We start from the raw sequence: 17,079 nt of genomic DNA, 5'->3' as shown, positions 1-17,079 counted from the left end.
CCACCCCTCCCCACCAAACCCCCCACCAAACAACAGCAAGGAAATGTCAATAAAAAGGTTTCGTACAACATAAATGTCATTATAGATCTTAACTTACTATTACCAGTACTTATTTGTACAGAATGACAGTCAAACATTTTGTTTAGTGCATTTTATGATTTAAAAAAGTAGGCATACCTCTTCTACCACGAATTTTAGCACAATTCCTCTTCATGGTACTGTTTTGTGTATTACAAGACATAAATATATATATAGGTCATGTCAAAAGGGGGTCTATCAGTAACACTCAAAGGTTTTTCAAAGCCTTTTGCCGAGTCCAGACCCGTGGTTTTTATCAGTTTCTGTGGTATTAAGGTAAGGCTCTTTGCCGTTGCACACAGGAGACGTAAGTGCTATTCCCACAAGAGGAATTCATTTTAATCGAGTTGCTCTGTTGGGACACTGTACCGTATCCCACCCGTTCCGGATGGCCCTGACAGGCAGAATCAAAGCAACCCACCTCCTAAATGACCAACAATGAGTCGATGAGGTCGTTATAGAAGACTGGTGGAGGGCATCACTGGCAGGTCCTACTTCTTTCCTCAATCCCTCTTGTTTCTGTCTCTCTCTGTTTTACTTTTTCTAGCAACAAAATGACTGTTATTGTGAATCAGTGCTTCTCTTTACACCGAAAATTAAACTACAGTTGAGAATGGATAATTCAATCACGTGCGGATTGACAAATGTATTTGATATATCCAAATAATTCAGGTTAATTGTAAGACAAAATACCAAAGAGATATCAGTTGGGCAATGGCAAATTGTATGAGCTATCCGTGATTTCGAGTTTTCTGTGCTCATGTTATGTGTGCCCATCTGTACTTGGTGGTAAGGACAAAATGGGAAGGAATTTCACTACATCCCTGTCTGCCTGGGTTGACCATGACAGGTGGCAGGGTTGAAGCAGTCCGTCTCCTAAACAATCCAAATTGTGTCAATGTGGGCATAAAACATTGCAACAACTAAAAAAGACCTCAGCTCATACTATTTCCTTGATGGTAAAGACACAATGCATGCTGTAGAGAAGTTGTTTTTTTACTTCAACTTCTATGAACAGAAACTAGTCCTGCTTTCTCTCTTTTCATCTGTTGTTTACGAGGTCTGTCTCAGAATAAAGTTTCCCTGTCATGCTGTCCTCAGATATAATTATAAATCACCTTGTATTTGGTATCAACAGAAAGTTTTTCAAATACCTATTCAACATAGGAATCATCAAGTTCAAGACACTTTTCCATTTGATGTACTCAGCAGTCAAAGACAGTGGCCAGTGATCATTTGTCCAAGGTCCTGAGTGCTTTACTCATAGCTTCTTGAGTCTGGTCCTCGTCCTCAAATCGCCGACCTTGCAGAGGTGGAAGTTGCATGGAGCGAGATCAGGCGAATAGGGCCGGTGTTCCAATAATTCCCACGAGTAGCCCTAAAAAAGCTCGTTCACAACTCTGGACTTGGGAACAGGCGTGTTGTCATGATGCAGGATGACGCCTTCTTCAAGCAAAGCGGGTCTTTTTGTCTGGATTGCAAGTCTCAGCTTGTCTTTGAGGACGAATCTGTAGTAGTCACCATTGACAGTTACGCCAGGTGTGACTAGCCAGCTCAGTATGATGTCACTCATGTAGAAAAAAACCCAACGTGGTGCATCACTTTTCTCTGCCCGAATTTTCTTTGTGCGCTTCATCTTTCATGTAAGACCTCCCACCTTTAACCTCCCTGATCCATTTCCTTACTGTTCGAATTGATGGGGCATTATTCCCTATTACTTTGTATAGATCACCATGGGTTTCAGCAGCAGACTTGCCAAGAAGAGTTGAACATTTGATCACAACTCGGACATCGTAGCATGAGTAGGTTGCACTAATGTTTTGCTCAGCCATTTTCCTGGAATTTGCCTTGGACAAAGTGCACAAGAACACAGCACTTGACACGTCACAGCTCTATGACCGTGCACCAATGCCCTTGCAATTTGGCGTTGAGATCTTTTAGACATGATGTCATGACGTCACAAAATTTAGCGGCTGTTGGTTGTGTACTTTGGATTTTATGGAGGAGGGAAACTTTATTCTCAGACAGATCTCGTATGTCTCTCTCCCACTCTTTGTTTTACTCTATCCCAGCACTAAATGATCATAACTATGTAACAATGTGCTTCTCTTTTATTCACACTCAAAACAAAATGACTGAGTGTGTCAATGATCATCTGTGTACTTAAAAACTCAAATTTCTTTGTCATAATCATAAAACAATATATGCTCGAGTGGAGGGTTTTTAAAAACTTTACTGCCCACCATAAGAAATAAAAAGCAACTGACCGTCGCTTGGTCTTCTGGTCTATGAGCCACTGCCTGAACAGTGAAATGGACATCCCACCCAGGACTATCTGCATGGGGTTGTACACCAACAGGGGCACAGACAGGAAGCTGATATTGGGGTCGCCCTCGAAGATGATCTCAATCACCGGGATACCTGGAAGGAAAAGTTTGTTTCTTGTAGTGGTTTACACCTCCACTGACACAATTGAGGGCAGAGGATTCTCACAGTTTGGGACACTCAATAAAAATACTGAGAGGTGGAATGAAAGGAGAAGTGTGTTTGTTTGTCAACACTATAACAACATTAACTTGACTAAGTACAAGAAAGAAAGTATGAAAGACAAACAAACAGAAACATTTGTTTGTATGTTTGAGTAAAGAAGCAAATTGACAAAATATGGGCATGGAAAAAGCAAGACAGACGAAAAGAAATAATTTCTTCTTCTTTAACTGGTGTCACATCTAAAACAGATATAATAGGTGATCAAGGCACGGTACGCCATTCCTTCCTGTTGTCAGTCTTGCGCATCCCAGTTTGTAATAGTCAATGTGGTCACTTACCCAAAGTGAGAGACTTGTGCGTCCCACAGTATGTAATGGTCACCGAGTCATTGGACGTGAAACTGAACATGGAATGAGAACTAAACAACAGGAGGAAACACATGAAGCTCAACTGCAGGCAAAAAACTGCAAACAAAAGAAAAAAACAAAAATTAGTTTAATGTAGTAACAGTTTGCATTTTACCCCTCTTTCAACATTGGAAGTTTAATTAAAGAGAACTTTCAGATTTATTATCCACTGTCAACAAGACTGAGCAATTAAGTCGGCAGAGAGTCCTGAAAACTCCAAACTCCGCAAAACAATCAAAGTTCAAGAACTGGGAAGTTCATTGGAAATTCAAACCAGAGTCGCCCACATCATAGCCCTGCAGGGCACTATCATATCTTTTGCATTCAGGGTGAATGGCTTTACCATTTCACCACAGACACCAGTCGTCCCTTCTCCCATAGAGACAGGAAATCATTAAAAAAAAAACCATAGTCAACATATAAACTAGTCCTGGAAATTGCAAAGGATTGTGTTGTTATACAAAGATAAAATAAAAAAACCCTGAAGAAATTCATGAAATCAGACCAACCACAATAAACATAGGCAAAATAAACATGTCACACATCTCAATGACCAGCACATGAGGTTTGTCGTAAAAAAGCAGGAAAAACTTCTAATAAAACCAACCATAAAGTGAGCAATATAAACAGGTCATAAACCTAACCAACCAGCCACATGGGTTTGCAAATTCATAAAATTTTTCACAAAATACTTGCAAAAAACATCTCAAACAAGGAAAGATACCTAGAGTTAGATTCTTATGAGTGCCGACAAACATAATGGCGACCGCGTCTTCAGCTGTGTAGCTCAAGAGGAAGCGGGAGGAGAGCAAGAGGAGCGCCATGATCCCCACTTGAAGAGATAACACTGTGGAGGGGGTGGGAGGGGAGGGGGGAATGTCCACACAAGGGGCTAAAGAATGTAAATTAAGAATATTTTGATCTTACGTTCCCATTGACACAATTTGGAGCATTTAGGAGGTCGTCATCATCATCATCGTCGCTCGCCTTTCTCACACTGGATCAGGGAATAGGCTACAAACAAATACTTTTCACCTTTTCCTATCCTGGGCTAGCCTCTCAATGTTATTCCATGTCTTCCCAGTTTTTTGTATATAGGAGAAGGAATGCTTCAAACCTCCTGTCTGTCAGGGCCAACTCAGGCTGAGTGAGATACTTGAAAATGATAAATTATAAGTTCACTGCCTGTGAATTGAACTCATGTCTTCCACATGCAATAGCAAGGAGCCCAAATGCTCCACCACAGATGGTAATCAGAAAAGGGAGAGAATGTATGCATGTAAGTTACGTCAGTGTGCTCTGAGAAAAAGTAGGCCTACACAGATAATGAGTCATATCCAGTGATTATGACTCATTGCAATTTATTTACGCTTTCAAGGACAAGATTTAGATTTTGTAAAAGGCAATCTGCTTCAACCCTGTCTGATTGGGCTAACTCAGGTTGAGAGGGATACACAGCACACTAGCAAAACAGAAGGGCAGGTCTTCGGCAAGTAACAGCAAGAAGCTGAACCATTTACCACAAACATCAGTGAGACAAGGGCGAGAAGTGTACCAGTTGAGTAAGTCACATGTGTGTGTGTGCTGGTGACTTCCTTACAAGTCATGGTAAGTTTTCTAATAGATGTTGACAATCCCATTTTTATTAAAGGTTTATTGGACATAAATTTAACTCACATTATTATACATTTCTCACTTTATGGAAACAGTCAGTAGATTTGAATATCCTCACACTCACAAAGAGTCCACCCCATTTTTCTCCTTTTCCCTCTTCTCTCCCTCACATGATAATAGCCTACATCAAGAAACTAAAACAAAAGATTGTCAACACCTTCACTAACCAAAATGATATAAATACAATGCAAAAAGTGCATAGGCCTATATGATCCTACGAATGAAATACGCACGAGAGACAAAAACAACTGGAGTTTGAGGAGTAGCAGTAAGGCGCTTCTCCATCGTACGCAGGAGAATCGAGTTAAAATCCACAGCCAGGGAAAATTTTTGCGAAGTATATTAGTCTTTCTGCTGTGATGCTGTATCCCTCTAAGCCTGGGTTGGCTCTGACAGGCAGGGTCAAAGCCCACCTTCTACATGATCTAAATTTTGTGGATTGGGGCATTAAAAACACTTACATACAATAAATGAGAAGCCCAAATCATACAATGAGTTCACCAAGAAACTATGACACAATCAAAAATAAAATTTAAAAAACCTTACTTAACACAATGGTGGAGAGCAGAGACAGAGTGTCCATCTGGATGTCCGTGCGGGAGAAGGTGGCACAGAATGTCGTGTAGATGATGAACAAGATGAGCACGCTGAAACACAGTGAGAGATCGAAGACGCCTCAGTTCACAACCAGTTTGTTAGCATTTAGAGAAGCACAATGACACAAAAATAGTCACGTAATTGTCATCAGCCTTTCTCAGTCCCTGCTGGAATATAGGCTACCAACAAGATCTCCCTTTCTACTTCCCAGGTTTTCTCAAGGTGTGTCCAATTCCCTTCCATTTTCTCTTTCTGATTTCTAAATCTATCTTTGGTTGAATTGATAGCTTCCATAGTTGTTCATTTCTTATGACGCTAGGCCAATGGACTTTTAGTATTCATCTGAAGTAGCCATTGATTTTGCCTGTTGCTTTTTAGAAGTTTGCTTAGTAAGTTTCTATGTTTCAGATCCATAGAGTTGTACATTTTTGACACAAGTGTTGGAAAACCTTGTCCTGGTTTTTGTTCCTATAATTCTTGACATCCATATGTTTTTTAGTTGTGTGAAAGCACCTCTAGCCTTGTGTACTCTTGTCTTTTTATCTGAACCTGTTCCTTCAGCATTGTTTATAATGCAACCCAAGTAATCGGAGAAATCAACCTCTTCGTCTTTTGGTACGAAACCTGAGAGCCGCATCACTAAATCGGTCATTAAATTTTAAGAAAGGAATCTATTTGTATAGTTTTTCATCATATGAAAGAACTCCCGGCAAGAGTGACCTATTTTCCGCTGTTGCTGACATCTCTCCGTCAAGGAATTTAGCCAAGCCGCTGACAGCGGATCAAGGGCACGCCCATTCTTATTCCAAGCTTACCAGAGATGACTTTAGGCGTGTCATCTGTGAGATATTTACAAGATCTTTTATTTTCTCCTTCATTTGGTGGCGACATTGTGAAAGTAGAACAAGATCATCTGCAAAGTTCGGGTCTTCAAGTTGTGTCTGTAATTTTCACTGGATTCTGTCTTTCCGTGTTCTGCGTTTGTTTTCCTGATCCACCTGATGGCAAGCAGCAAGACAAAAAGAGACAGTATAGATCCTTGTTTACCTCCAGTGTGTATCTGGAAGCCGTTGGTGAACTGACCTTTGTGGATGACTCTGCAGTTTGTATCCCTGCGGTATTCCTGGATTAGCCCAACAGGTTTTTGTGGGACGCCAAGTCTGAAAATTTTCCATAAGGTGTCATGATGGATGCTGCTGAAAACTTTCTCATACTTCACAAAGTTGATTAGAAATTACGAGTTCCATTCCAGTAACTGAACCGCTGTGATCCCAAGTGATGCAATTCGTTCTAAACAGGATCTGTTCTTTCTGAATCCTATTTGGTCGTTTCTTAAATGTGGGTCTAAATTCTTTTACACACACTCTGGAATAATTCTGTTGAATACTTTACCTGAGATGGATGATAAAGTTATCCCTCGGTAGCTTTTACAGTTACTGACGCCAGCTTTCTTGGGGAGTTGGATGAGGTGTCGTTCTTTCCAGCCCTTTAGAAATCTTCTTTATCCCAGAACTTTTCAAAAAGTGGATGGAGGATGTCAGCTGTCGTCCCTTTATTTGTTTTTAGTGCATCTGCAGTGATGTAGTCAGGTCATGACGCTTTTCCATTTCGGAGCTGAGAAAATGCCTATTCGACTTGTTCTTTTGTTAGTGGATACTTTACTTTACTTTAACTTTTCCGATCCAGCGGCCATCTGGGTTCTAGCCCTTCGGCCTGATTAGTTAGAGGATCAATAAAGATGTTCCAGTCAACAACTTTTGGAGGTATATCTGGTGGTTGTTCTGGGGCTGGTCTGTTAAAAAGCTCTTGAAAACGCTGGGCCCATCTATTGAGTTGTTCAGCTTGTCCCATTAACCTTCTTTCTTTTCTGTGTTTGTCTTGAACTGGAGCTACTGGCCTGGTATATTTCCCCCGAAGTTTTCTCATTGCTTCATGTTGCAATGTAACACTGCTTCTTCTGTTGTTTCAGCTGGACCTTCTGTAAATTTATGTTGGTCATCTCTCATTCTTTTCTTGATCTCTCTGCTTGCTCGCTTATGTTCTTCCTGAGCAACTGCCTTAGCGACTCTTGTCTTACATACACTCAGTGTTTCTTCCTTAGCTCTCCTGGTTAGTACTTTACCAAGCGACTCTTTTGAAACTCATACCTTATTCTGATGTTCCTTTTTGTCCAAGCTCTTCTCTGCATCTTGTTAATGTCCCTGATGGTTGTCCAATGTTCCTCTATGGCTACGTACTCCTATTCCAGAAATTCTGACAGTACGTGAAATCTGTTTTTCCAAACCAAATTAAACTGTTCATGGATGGTCAAAAGGTGGAGAAGAATTTTAGTCTTTTATTCTTTGTGGCCATTTATTGCTGTTTTTTTCCTTAAAATTTTGGACTAAATTTCCCAAAGGACAGGGTGATGATCTGACACTGCATCTGCCATCTATACACTCCGACGTCTTCCATCGTTCTCTTAATTTTTTGTGAGGCACATATATACATATATGTGATCTATTTGGTTCTCTGTGGCACGGTCAGGTGATATCCACACTGCCTTGTGAATCTTCTTGTGAGGGTTAACTATACCCCCAATCAACACATTGTTCATTGCACACAGGTTCCTGAATCTTTAATAATTGACATTACTCTCTCCCAGTCCATATTTTCTTGTCACATCATCAAATTGTCTTTCCCAATGTTGGCGTTTATACCTCCCATAAAGCTGCTGACATCTTTTTCAGGGTCCAGAATACTGATCCAGAATACTTCAAAGCTGGTCATAAAATTCATCTGTACTTACTTCCTCCGTATCATTTGTGGAAGCATAACACAGAATGATGTACATGTTGATTCCTTCGTTCCTGACCCTGAATGAAGCTGTGGTAAGTCTTGGTCCATGTCCTTCACATGAAACGATGGCTTTCGAGCTGATCCAAATAACATGAATGTGTTATTGTATGTGCCCGTTTGTATATGCTGAGCTGTCTGCCATATGTTTTGAAGAAGAACTCCCCCTCATAGAATATCTGAGTTGTCCTGATTGTTTCCAACTTGTTTCACTAAGCCCCAAAATACTAATGTTGTATATTTTCTTGTCTTCAGCTACCTGAAATGATTTACCTGTACCGTTCATGTTCTTTATATCCAAGGTCCCAATTCTTGTTGTCCTGGTCAACAGTTGACAAATCCCCTTGCTGGCTTCCACCAGGCTTTCAAGTATATACTTGTCATCATTACCAAAGATGTTTACACTTTTAATAACTCTTCTTGGAGTCTCCATACATAATGGCCACTTAGTGATGGTAAAAAGTAGGAAGATAGACATAAATTAGCAAGAACCATGAACATTTTTTTTTCTGCTTTAAAGCCAACAAAACAATGTGCATATTATAGCCTTATCTCTGCTGAGTAACACAGTTTTTGAATTTTGACAATTCGTTCATAAATAAAAAAGTTATGATTTTTTTAATGATTTTTTTTTTGGGTGACTCTCATATAAGGAAAATATCCCAAAACACGGTCCACATTTTTGGGTGTTTTGAGGCATTTTTTATCAAAACTTCCGTATTAAACGGAATACATGAATGAAACTTGGCAGCCTATTGTAGTTTTTCCTGCAGAACCTATATCTATAAAGATATTTGATGTATCTGCAGTAGTTTTTAAAATATCAGGGGAAATGTGTAAAAAAATTCATAGAAATGTTAGGCCAAGGACTTGCGGCCAACATTCAAACTCCTGCAACTTTCTTATTTTTTAAAATATATCTACGAAACTTGGCTATCTTTTGTATTTTTTCCTGCAGATTCCAAATCTGCTGTTATTTTTTTTGTATGAAAGGCTGTTTTATCACTGTGAGCGAAAATATTGAAAAGGTACCCTGGGTATGTTACTAAAATGGGATACCCATTAACTTTTCTTGCAATAATTTGGTGTATAATTGTACAACATAACATACCAGGTGTGCTCTGTGTACAGGCACCAAAAACAGATAAAGAATGAAAGCAAACGAACATCTGAAATGGATCAGAAGACAAGAGAAAGTGTACTGACAATGTTGGGTTTATTTGAATTTTAAAAATTTTGCTTGAACCTCCTTAGCATTTGCAATACACCAGATGCCCCCCCCCCCCCAAAGAACGTGGTTGTGGCTCCAGCTCGGTGTCCACAACGCCTTTTCTTGCAGAAGTTTACCCATCTCCGTACCGGCACAAAATTGGTAGAAAATACCAGTAATCATACATAAAAAAGACCCCTCAGTCACCAACTTTTTAGATTTAATCTTGTTCCTTGCTAACGAGAAAGCCATACTATGAATTTTTGTAAGCTACTATAACTATGTAGTATTATAGTTCCTGTTCCTTGGCACGAAACTGACTAGTCCATGTAGATCTAGGTCGGGGGAATAACAGGATCGAGAGAACAGTCCACATCGATCGATAACGCACGAATGTGATCTCTCCTCCCCGATTTTTTTTTATGCAGAAAGTCTTTTTATCATATCCAAAGCAAATAAATTTCATGCAGGCATAAAGATAAAGCCTAAAAAGTGATTTTTAGCTTTTGGAAAGCCGAACTGGTGAACATGGTTTCCCCGTCTCTCCCGCGCAGTAGACTTTCCCCGACCAGTTTCTTTATGACGTCATAGAATTTTCCACTCGACGCAGGCTAGCCCAACCTACTCAGCAGAATGCCCGAATGCAGTCGAGTTTGGGTGGTGTTTTGCAATGGTACGCAAAAAGTCTGCAACGTACATTAATAAAATTTGAAGACAATAAAAAAGAAAGGTTGTCAACCAAGGTTGTGAAAAAGAAATCCAAAATTCCACCAAATCTGGCGTAGCCGAGTGCTCAAACTTTGGACACGAACAGTACCATAACCAAGTAACCTACGCGTTTTCTTTTTCGCATGTGACTAGTTTGACCTCTTTTCTCATTGGCTGCTAAGTTTCGCTTTCATCCATTGAGAAACAAGCCCGTACGAGTGAATGAAAATAGGGCACCGTGAGAAAATGGGTCCGGTAAAACAAGCCCCCAGCGCCTATACTGGAGTCCCCGATTTCGGTCATACTCATCGGCGCTGCGTGGGCCTTGCTACATAAATAACAGAGAGAAAGAAAAAAAGTAGGTCTTACCAGAGGCACCCTCCCATCCACCCACAAGAATAACATAGACAAACTGAAAGAACAGAGAAAAAGAAAAGAAGTACACCAATCTTCCAGTTGCATCCTCTAACTACCCGCCCCAAGAATTCATCCCTTACTGTCCAATGGTCCTGAACGGAATCCTCTGCCTCTGGAGCCAGCGGTATTGAGAGTTGCGGATGATCTGGCCGATGATAAGGGGGAGAACTACCGTGGTGAAGAGCTGCTGGAAAATTTTTTGTGTAGGAACTTGCACATTGGAGGAGCCCAGCTGGAGAGAAAATAGGGTCTATGCTCTTTACAGTAACAAATTATTACCCCAACAGACCCTGTCACATTATGATACATTCTCAGCTTTCCAAGAAGCACTCAGTATAAATTGCCATCTTATACCGATAATCATTCATTCATCAGAAATAAACATGAGACAAAAATGTACTGTACGCCCACAGCTTCTGACTTTGCCTATCTATTGCTGAATTCTGCAAACAACCAAGTTTGACAGCCCTAAGCAATTATGTTACAGAACAATTATCACATAGCATAGCACACAAATTTTTACAAACAATGCAACAAAAGATCTAAAATTAAATAAATTAATGAAGACAGGTTTGAAATACAACATAAGAAAATCAACTGAACTGAAACTTAATCATTCAAAAATGACAGAGGAACTAATGTATGAGTAGAAATGATGAGAAACCTACCAATAACAGAATGAGAGACGGAGTGACAAAGATCCCCTGGGGAAAGACAAAGCAATGCTGAACAAATAGTGAAATAAAGCACACATAAAGCCATATATATAAAATAACATACAACTTTTGTAAGAAAAGAAAACATTTTGATGTCTAAAGATGATCAACTGATGTCTAAAGATAGGTCTATAGATGATTAACTGATGTCTATAGATGAATAACTGATGTCCATAGATGATTAACAGACGTCTATAAATGATTAACTAATGTCTCTATATGTGAGGCATCGTGGTGAAATCAGGCACGTGTCAAATTAACGAAATCGAAGAAACAAGCATTTTTCCGCCAGTCAGGCAATTTTTATGGGGGGGTTTTTTGGGGTTTTTTTTTTTGGGGGGGGGGGGGTTCAAACCCTTTTCTGCCCATACAAAAACATATTTCTATGTGAATTTTACTTTAAAAAAACCTTGATTAAAGGCACAAAATATGTCACTTCAGTTTTCAAGGACTCTTTAGTAATTGGAGTTACCATACTCTGGCGGACATTTTCTCGCTGATTTCACCACTGAAACCAGGCGATATCACCTCCTTCAATTGCAAATATCTTGACTTCTATTCAAGATAGATGTGAATTTTTTTCACCGAAAGCAAAACAAATGAACAAGTTTTCAGATGATAACGATACCTTCACACGCCTAAAAATTGACAAGTGCCTGATTCCACTGTGTCATGACACATATGTCTACAGACGCTCACCAGATGTCCACACATGATCAACTAATGTCTATAAAGGCTCAACTGATATCTATAGATGTCTACAGATGCTCAACTGATGTCTACAAATGTCTATGAATCGTTAGGCGATGTCTATAGACACTCAGCTGACGTCTAAACTAAAGTCTACAGAAGATCAATCGAATGTCTGTTGATGGTCAATTGATGTTTATATATATACGATCAGTTGACTCTATAGATGATTAACTGATGTTTAAAGACGATCGACCAAACTCAGTAGGCAATCAATTGGGGTCTAAAAATGATCAAATAATGAGTCATTTGCTTAACTGTAGAGTCACGGGACATACTGAAAAGTAGACACACAGACATTGTTTTAGCTGCAGCGTTAAATTGTAAAATACATGAACAATTGAAAGTCTTATCCTCACAATGTCTAGGAGAAGACTCACCAACATACTCCCAAATGCAGAATTGAAGACAGCGGCAGCCTAGATGTTAGAAAAAAAAATGGCAGTGAAATTTGTTTGTGAATGACGGGGGAACTTGTAGGATAGACAGAAAATCTGAAACTTCTACGGGTTTAGCTTCAGAAAATACAACAATGAAGTTAAAACAGTCATTTAGGGCAGGGAAAAAAGCAAGACAGATAAAAACAAAAGACGAATAATAGAGAAGTACGACATAAAAGTGGCCCCATTGACCCCTCTGTCCCCTCATCTGCAGAATTCACATGGGTGGGGGTCAAAGGTAGAGATGAAGACTTCAAGTCAAGTTTATAAAACCTACCTACATGAATCTATCAAGAAAAGGATGTTTTATCCCTTCAGAGACAAAAAAAGTAGAGATGCATCACTCCTCGATTCAGGAGAGATTGGGGTCAGGCATCCGGTGAAAGTTTCACGCCATACATCTAATAGTCTGTTCCACACAACCGATGAGTCACCTTATTGCTTTCATGGTAAATTAAGCAAGGGGGTTTGTCAGAATGGGTTTTTAACACCATTTCTCTTTCTTTACCGCCATGTCATACCCACATCCACACATGAAAAATGGAGTCAGATCATTCAAGTAATTCTGGTCAAGATTTTGATGAAAAATTCAAAACATGCCGTACCGCCTGTTTCCTCTCGGTCAGCATAATTATTGGCCAGTCTCGGTCACGTCCCCTCTCCTTATTCCTGGCCTCATCTCATTGCATTAGAGCGCACAATACGCCAGATCTTTTCTATTCTTCTACTTCTACTCCTTTTTCTTCATCATTTTCTTCTTGTTCTTGTTTTTATTCATGTTCTTCTTCATTTTCTTCTACTTCTTCTTCTCCCCCTCCTCTTCTCCTTCTTCTTCTCCTTCTTCTTCTTCCTTCTCCTTTTTCTTCTCTGCCTCCTCCTCTTCTTCTTTCCTTGGAGCATAAATTTGATGAATTTATTAATATGCGTCCATTTATTTATCAACTTCACCACATACCACTACTTCCGACGTATTGACTGAGATGGCCCCTCGCTCCTCTCTCGGTCCCCTGTATTAACTATAGAAAATAACAAGGGGAAGTGACTTTGTTGAGAGGAACAGACTATGAAATGTACGGCGTGACACAGCTTTGAGGCACTGCGTCACCGATCTCGTGTAAATAACATGATGCGAAGAGGGGCCAGCTGACGAATGAAATATCTCTCACTAGTCATCTCCGATCCCTTTATGAAGAATCTGATACACAATAGGTCATTTACTGCATGGAAAAGCAAGACAGACAAAAAGAAAAAAAAGAGGGATAGTAGAGATGTACCAGTACGACCTAAATTGGGCACAATAAAATGACTTACAGGTCACCACTTAACTTGTGATAAGACAATTAAACACACACTGAACAAAAATACCATAATTTATTTCATTTTAGACAAAGAAATATCTTTTTACGTATCAATCATAATGTACACATTAGAATGATTGAAAAAGTCACATGAATGGCTTTCACTACTTTAAGTTTAACGTCAAATTTTGTACTCCTAGGAAAACACCCTACCTCATTGCCACCCACAGACTTCGTCAGAATGATGGCTGAAGACACAGGGGGAGGCATCGTGCTCAGAATTGTCATTCTGTTGAATACAGTGTGATTTTACATTATTTAAATTACATAAAAAATAATAAAAATGTGAGTGACTTTACCTTACAAAAAAGTAGCAAAAGCAATGCCTCCTCATGGCTTGTAGATAAATAAATCTGTTATTTTTGGAATATTACTTTTGACTTTCAGTAAAGAGATGCACATCAAGACAATAATGGTTATTTACTGCAGGAAAAAAGCAAAATAGACACAGAGGAAAAAAATAAGGCTTGGGGGATAGTAGAGAAGTATGACCGAACACAGTAGCCCTCCAAGCACCTACCATTCAAATTACATTAAAAAAATAATAAACATACATGGTGACCCAAGAGCAAATCTGAAGAACCCTTATGAGTTATATAATCCATGGCAACAGCTATCAGGGTCCTATAAAAGGATAAATAATCTGCCCCAAAAAGAATTTGATGGAGTGGAACTCCCAGTTGAATGTCAACTTTCTTGACTATGACAAGGCCTTTGACAGCATAGACCGAGCAACACTGTGGAAGATACTGAGACATCACGGAATCCCCCAGAAGTTTGTTAACTTCATTGGGAGCATGTACGAAGGGACAAGTTGCAGGGTTATACATGATGACCAGCTCGCCGAGACCTTTGACATCAAGAAATGGCATACAGTGGACCCCATGGACACAGTTGGATGACCTGGACTTTGCAGATGACTTGGCGCTTCTGTCACACACTCAGGAACAGATGCAAGCAAAGAAAACAATTTATAATAGCCTATCAGAGTCTGTTGGATTGAGAATCCACCCCGGAAAGTCAAAAGTCCTAAGGATAGATGCGCTACGAAAGGAGCAGGTCACAGTAGAGAGAAATGCATTAGAAGACGCTGAATCCTTCTGCTATCTTAGGAGTATAATAGACAGGGAGGAACAGGCACTGAAATAAAGTCCCGTATTGGAAAGTCACAAACTCTATTTATTTCTTTGAACAGGATTTGTAGGACCAGGGACATTTCACTAGGGACAAAGCTGAGAATTTTCAACTCAAATGTGAAGTTAGTCTTGTTGTATGGATGTGAGACGTGGAATGCACCTCAGACGTGCATAAAGAGGATCCAGGTTTCCTTAAACAAGTGTCTGAGGAAGCTCCTGACGATCAGATGGACAGACAGGATTACCAACGAGGAAGTATTAAGAAGAATAAGACAGATCCCAGTCAGAGATGAGGTGGGAAGAAGGCGTTGGTGATGGGTCGGACACACTTTCAGGAAATCAAGCAGCTGCACTACAAGGAAAGTGTTTGATTGGAACCCACAGGGTAAAAGATCAAGGGGAAGACCACGAGGAACCTGGAGAAGAGTCACAGAAATGGATGTACAGAAAAATGGGAAGACAAGGAGTGACATCAAGCGACTAGCCGAGGATAGGGAAAGGTTGAAAGTGTTCGTTCGTGGCTTATATCCTGATCCAGGGTGAGAAAGGCAATGATGATGATGAAAAGGGATTTGAACTCTTGACATTTCCCCACAAAGGGAACATTGCAGCTACAGCACAGACAGTTAAGAGTTTGAGTAAAGAGAAGCACATCGACACAATAAAGAAGGAATACAGACAGACAGAAACAAGTGGGAGAGACAAGAAGTCGAACTTACCAGAAACAACCTTCAGCTACACCCAACACACATTGCAGTACTCACCCCTCCAGCAAGGCTGGATGAAGGAATGTGTATTGAAGAACTGATACAAGGCCATACACGATCAGTGGAAATACGACAAAAGTAAAGCCTTGGACGAGCAAATGAAGCTGCCATTGGAAAATCGCAGTTTTGAGTTCCTGAGGAAGGTATCGTAATAAAAGGCAACATCTTTAAACATCTTTGAAGAATGAACAATAGAAATTTCATAGCAACAACATCACACAGATAAGTGTAAGAGTCTATGTACTTTGCACAAACTGCATATTTATATTATCATAAAGCTTTTTTCAACAAGTGTACCTACTTTACTTTCAACACAGAGTTACATTATGCTGATGCAATAGTATTTAAGCAAAAATGGCTGTCATATTATGGCCCCAATAAAGTATTTCTTATAGGCTACTGTTTATTCATATAATAGCAATAAAATAATTGGCGGCGAACTTGCAAAAAAACCCAATTTTTATTCCTCGTCAAAGTACCTCAGTAGGTAAAGTCAGTCCACTGTTGAGGAAGATGACGGAGACCGCAATATACTTGACAGTAATTTCTGGTTTCAGAATACCTGCAAAAATAAAATCTTATAAAAATCATTATAACCAAAGTAACAAGAAAAAATATAAAAGACAGCATAGTTCCACCCAGACACTCATATTTTGATAGTGAAAAAATTGTTGCAGTAATTTGCAAAAACACACAAAAACAGTAAGCAGTAATTATATTAAACGACTCAGCAGCATGTATTAATTTTGGAAGCTCCATGTATGTGTATGAATATAACATGTTACCTTTTGCTGTAGGCTAACTATTCTTGTTTGTGAAGTATCCTTCCTCCTAACACAACAAACTTTCAATATCTCAAACTAGCAACTGATCGCGATTTGTTGATAAACCATTCCATTCAACAGCTCCATTTCAAAACCAATCACACCCCCCCCCCCCGACGACCTTACTGCCTTACTGAACCAGTGTGAGGACCTATCTTGGGGAAGGTCCATCTGAGCCTGAGGAAGGTGTGTGTTTAACTTAATGAAATAGAAAGCAGAGCTCAGTGGCGGAGGGTGGACCAAAATTTGGATCGGGCTAAGGTTTCTTCCACTTCTTTACCACGCCAAATAGCAAGCAATAAGAAGAAAACAGTGATGATTTTTCAACGATGAGCCACGCATTTTGAGAACAATTCAAACGAGAAGGGTCACCTTTGTCTTCCATCTCTTTGTTCTACGTAAAATTCTTCTGGGAGGTGGGGACGAAACCGTGTCACCTTGAAATTTCTCTAATTAATTTTCATCTGAAGAAAAAGTTGCTTCAAAAGTGGTTTGATATAATTAATAACTGTTAAATCTCAGCGGCACACACACACACACACGCACATCACTCCAAACGTATACCGTCTATGAGCTAGATTGGGTCGTGTAGTTGAGGAAAGTAGAACACCGAACAAAGGTCTAATGGGCGCACAGGTAACTGTGTCACTGGGGGAAAGTGTGTCGTAAACT

The 17,079-nt window shown here is 39.8% G+C and overlaps 1 protein-coding gene across 5 annotated transcripts in view; it reads right to left on the bottom strand.

Moving 5' to 3' along the window:
• Window positions 1–17,079, bottom strand: part of LOC101860369 (sodium/bile acid cotransporter 7-B) — a 23,208-nt gene that overhangs the window by 3,268 nt on the left and 2,861 nt on the right. For 2 of the 5 annotated variants that reach the window (XM_005109301.3, XM_013088562.2), the window contains exons 2-10: window positions 16,063–16,145; window positions 15,581–15,717; window positions 13,834–13,909; window positions 12,263–12,301; window positions 11,085–11,120; window positions 10,497–10,648; window positions 5,196–5,296; window positions 2,907–3,032; window positions 2,346–2,499 (exon numbers count right to left, since the gene is read on the bottom strand). In XM_005109301.3, coding sequence (XP_005109358.1) covers window positions 2,346–2,499; window positions 2,907–3,032; window positions 5,196–5,296; window positions 10,497–10,648; window positions 11,085–11,120; window positions 12,263–12,301; window positions 13,834–13,909; window positions 15,581–15,717; window positions 16,063–16,145 — 904 coding nt within the window. Of the gene's footprint in view, window positions 1–2,345; window positions 2,500–2,906; window positions 3,033–3,699; window positions 3,823–5,195; window positions 5,297–10,496; window positions 10,649–11,084; window positions 11,121–12,262; window positions 12,302–13,833; window positions 13,910–15,580; window positions 15,718–16,062; window positions 16,146–17,079 lie in introns of all 5 variants that reach the window. The other 3 variants (XM_005109302.3, XM_035972619.1, XM_035972620.1) reach the window with 3 other exon arrangements.

This window comes from Aplysia californica, unplaced genomic scaffold, assembly GCF_000002075.1.
Source record: "Aplysia californica isolate F4 #8 unplaced genomic scaffold, AplCal3.0 scaffold00763, whole genome shotgun sequence".
Lineage (NCBI taxonomy): Eukaryota > Metazoa > Mollusca > Gastropoda > Aplysiida > Aplysiidae > Aplysia > Aplysia californica.
Note: the sequence above shows the minus strand (reverse complement) of the source record. Positions and strands in the feature narration are given on the sequence as shown.